The sequence below is a fragment of the Nicotiana attenuata genome, chromosome 3, assembly GCF_001879085.1.
Source record: "Nicotiana attenuata strain UT chromosome 3, NIATTr2, whole genome shotgun sequence".
NCBI classification, from domain to species: Eukaryota; Viridiplantae; Streptophyta; class Magnoliopsida; order Solanales; family Solanaceae; genus Nicotiana; species Nicotiana attenuata.
Genome location: NC_031991.1, coordinates 68,917,484 through 68,921,788, shown reverse-complemented (window position 1 = coordinate 68,921,788; position 4,305 = coordinate 68,917,484). Strand labels below are relative to the sequence as shown.

The window sequence follows — 4,305 nt, the reverse complement described above, 5'->3', positions numbered from 1 at the left end:
CATTCCAAAATAATAAGATGAAAGGAATCATAAAGAAAAAACTTTTAATTTAAAATAGGTGAAAATTAAGTGGAAAATGCAACATTTAAAGGGTAGTTTCAAAATGTTAGTACTAAACATCTAAAAGTGTATAGACTATAATTGTAGTAAGTTTAATTTGGTTTTGCATGTCTTTTGTTTAAAGTTTTATTTTATCTTTCAGAAAGTAGTTAATTTATTTTGATAATAAAACAAATATGTAATATTTTGAAAAAGACCGAAAGAAAAAAAATCGAATATGTTATGTGGGTTATGACTTATGAAGTCATTGTTCGGTAATTGTTTTTACCAAATTTATTTATATTCTTTCTTTCTTTTCAGATTTGAAATTTAGATTTCATTTTCCGTCAGCTGAATTTCAAGCAACTCGCTTCAACCTACCGCAATTAGGGTTTCTCTCCCTTTGTTTCTGATCCCAATTACTCATCGTTTGTCGCTTTTAGCGCTATTAAATTAGTCTTTGCGTCGGATTTACTTCAATTGTTAATTCTCCGCCTGGACGCTGTAGATATGCATGATTCGACCTCAAGCAATTCATTGTGAAAAACTCTGTTGAATTCTGATTATATCAAATTAGGAATTTGGTGCAATTTTTTGAGGAATTGGAACAGTCATGTTCTATGGTACATCGGTATGGGATCCGTGGCTTATTGTAGCGCAGATTGTGTGTTTACAATGCCTATACTATTTGACGCTGGGGATATTTTTGGCAATTCTTGTGGGGACTCGGGTTTCTCGAATGAGTTTGGTCTATTTCTTTGATTACGCCACTGTTACTGCTTCCACCGTCACCGGATGGTGCGTCATTGCCGCATTTATTCTCACTTCCCTTGCAGGGTGAGATTTCTGGAATCTTTTGTTTTCTTTTTCTGTCTTCTCTATATAAGAAGCTTTTGTTTGAGTTCCCTCTTGATTTCCTTTGTTTTTTGGCTGATCTAATCTAAATGATAGGATAACATTTGTATTTGCAATAACATTGGCATGAGATGATTTTAAATGGAGTAACGTGGTCTGTGAGGATTCATATAGTTGACCCCAACTTGTTTGATTTTGAGGCATAGTTGTGTGTTGTATAATATTTTTCATTCCAAATTTTCTGGCATAGATGTGTAGTGAAGAAAATAACTAAGTAGAATTGGCTGCTGAAATCAGTCTAATTTCCAGTGTCCTTTTTGTCCATTTTGTATGATTATATATTTAGCTTGGGTTTGGTGAGCTTGTTGATACATTAAAAGTGTAGCAGAAATAGGGGTTCAGTATTGGGAGTTTAAAGAAATGTCATCAGTGTTTTACAGCATGTCAATTAAATCTTTGATATTGAACTATTTTGCTGGTTGAATCATTTTACTATATCTTCTATTCTTATGTTTGCTAAACCTAGAATTGGGGGAAAAGGGTAAAAGAAGGCTGAGGGCTACTTACTCTAGGGAAGAAAAGGAATTGGAAATGTAACCTTAAATAAACCAGAGAAGGAGTGGACAGTGAAATACCATGATACTTTTATCCCTCCGATTTGTACTTTAGCTCAATTCTTTTTGTGTAGTTGTTCTTACGCATGCTGGTCTCAGGTGAGAAAAATTATGTTCTGTAAACGGTTACATAACTTCCTAGGAAATCTGGTTCAACATGCATAATTGAATATTTTTCTCTTTGCGATATGCAGAGCGGGCCTTTTACTTTATTTGATTGAGAGGGCAAAGAAATGCTTAGATTTTTCGGCAACACTCTACATTGTCCATCTTTTCATATGTATTGTCTATGGAGGTTGGCCTTCTTCAATAACATGGTGGGTTGTGAATATTACTGGGCTTGCAGTGATGGCATTGTTAGGTGAATACTTGTGTATAAGACGTGAATTACTAGAAATTCCAATTACAAGATACCGGTCAAGTAAGCTCCTTTTCCTTAGTGATTCTAGAATAATTTCTGACTGAGAACAACTTCTTTCGTTATTTCATCTCTCTCCATCTCACTGGCCTGAACACTATCACTTTGTTCTGCCAAGTTCCATCTTTCAACTTTACACATTATTTTATCTTCTCTCCAGGATCCTGATTATTGACGCTACCTTATTCTGTATTGTGTTAATGCTATTTCTGTTTTATTTTGGATCATTTATCTTTATCGAAATTTTTGGATCATTTATTTAAATTCCAAGTTGAAGCACTTGAGTTAATATTTATGCTATAGCTGTTTGGTTCTTACTGGAGGTGGGTTACACCTCATTTCTTTTCACCATTCCATATAGTATGAAGATCTTCGTCAATCTCTTTAACTATAGTAGTAAACTTTGTGAGTTTCCTCTTTCAAGGGTGGTCAGATTGCAGCTTGTCATAGTCATAGGCTAAAAATGAGATAGCGTGTATGATTTATTAACCCCATCTTGTGCCTATCTGAATTATTTGGGTGCAAGAGGTCATTGGTACTTGATGTCCATATGTCATTCACTAAGTTTCTCAATAAATTAGAGCAGTGGTTGCACTAATAAATTTGTTAAATGAGAGTAAGGCAAAAAAGGGTGAAGGGGAGGTTAGGTTGAACTAGAAGAAAGTGGTACAGTTGAAGTTGATGGAACTATTTAAATTAAATAGTTCCATAAAATAAATAGTTCCATAAATTCGGGTGTCATCTGCATAAAGTAGATTTGTGATTTCCATACTATTTGGTGTCCTGTTGTTCACCTTGAGCTTCAGAAAACAGGAGAAGAACATTGACATCTATTTGTTGCACTTCTGCTTCCGACTTTCCTTTAGTTATCTGTTAGGCTTGTGTATAGAAACTCTCAATTTGTACTGAGAGAAGGTCTAAATTATGATTGGCAGGGTCAGTCAGTGAGGAGAAGGCAAAAGAAGATTCGGATGAGGGAATCCCTTTGTATAGTGTGGACAATATGGCTTGAAAGAAATCGTAGGTGTTCTGATGACAGGGAGGAAACCATTGCTTTTGTATGTAACAGATATATTCAGCATCTTATGATTTGGTTTAATGCATTTTTTTATTCTGACACTGATGTTGTGCTGGAATTCTTAGATTCTCTCCAGATTTAAGGGATCTAATTCCAGTATTTTTGTACTGATGCAGTATCGTCTTGGTACTGTTGTTTTTGGAAATAAAATTATCTTTTCTTATCAAAAATAGAGTCTCTCAGTTTGACAACTATTTATTACGCATATCAGGAGAGCAACACACCACTATGTGACTTTAGTATAGTATTTGATGCGCATCTATTGGAAGTTCACATGCCATACAGTGTGTATGAATACTAGACTAGATAAGGTCCTAATTCTTCTAGTATGACTAATTTATTGAAATACATTAAAATGCCTAGATGTTTGACTGAGTTGAAGCTCAATAGCAAGAACAAGTATCCTCTGATTTTATCATGGTGGCTTCTTTGTTTTCCAAGGAGAGGATCTTGGACAAGCTTGTGAGGTCACAAGCTTGTCTTCTGATCTGACGCCTGAAGCTTCTAGATGCAATTTATTTCCTTTTGCCGGCAGAAATGACAAATCGAATGTACTGGTAGATTGAAATGCTGAACAGGTAACAAGCTAAGCAGATCAGTGCTTAGCATTTTGTGTACAACCTGAGAAGATTTAGAGTGAAGTAGCAATTTTGAATGAGACTGTGTCTAAGAGGCTATAGGTAGATTTTACACCCTCAGGAAGCATTTAGTTATTTGAACATTTTTAATGTTAAATTGCATGGTATGATGGTGTTGCACTCAATGTTCTTTTGTTGTCTTCTGATACAGTAATTGAAAGTTGCTTAATGCTTCTTGTTCCTCCTCTTCTTCATGCTTGGACAAAGATTGATGCGAATAGCGAAGAAGGTGGTCAATTGGTTTTGTGGTCCATTATAATCCTTTTTTAAATTATATGGCCAATCCCCCAGGAGATTTTTATTTTTATTTTTACATTTTAAAGAACTGAAAATAAAATATAGGAAATCTTTGTATGATTATTTTCTTCTATTCAAATTGTAAATAGTTATGTTTTACCATTTCCTCCAAAATGAATGGTTTGTGCTAGCCATTATGGTTGTCCAACGGGACGGGCTGTCCCGTCTCGTGTGTCGGCCCGGCCCGGCCCACTTAATTCTAAACGGGATGGGCCCATGGTACACGGGATGGCCATTTCGTCCCTTTTATCCCGTCCCGTCTGTCCCTCGTCTTTTTTATTTATTTATTTTTTTGAATTATAGCCGTTGGGCAACGACTTCAATTGCAAATATAGCCGCTCCTGACGGCCAAAAACGGCCATATTT

General features: G+C 35.5%; 1 protein-coding gene across 1 annotated transcript; it reads left to right on the top strand.

Moving 5' to 3' along the window:
* LOC109224031 (protein SYS1 homolog) lies at positions 206-3,174 on the top strand. Its single transcript, XM_019388571.1, has 3 exons — positions 206-876; positions 1,703-1,929; positions 2,862-3,174. The coding sequence occupies exons 1-3, from the start codon at positions 653-655 to the stop codon at positions 2,936-2,938; spliced, it is 528 nt and encodes a 175-aa protein (XP_019244116.1). The 5' UTR covers positions 206-652; the 3' UTR covers positions 2,939-3,174.

What these genes read in the sequence shown, in the direction of transcription:
- LOC109224031 (XM_019388571.1), top strand. Translation starts at nt 653, where the DNA reads ATGTTCTATGGTACATCGGTATGGGATCCGTGGCTTATTGTAGCGCAG. An exon ending in ATTCTCACTTCCCTTGCAGG is followed by an intron (nt 877 to 1,702) that starts GTGAGATTTCTG and finishes TGCGATATGCAG; the next exon opens with AGCGGGCCTTTTACTTTATT. An exon ending in AATTACAAGATACCGGTCAA is followed by an intron (nt 1,930 to 2,861) that starts GTAAGCTCCTTT and finishes TATGATTGGCAG; the next exon opens with GGTCAGTCAGTGAGGAGAAG.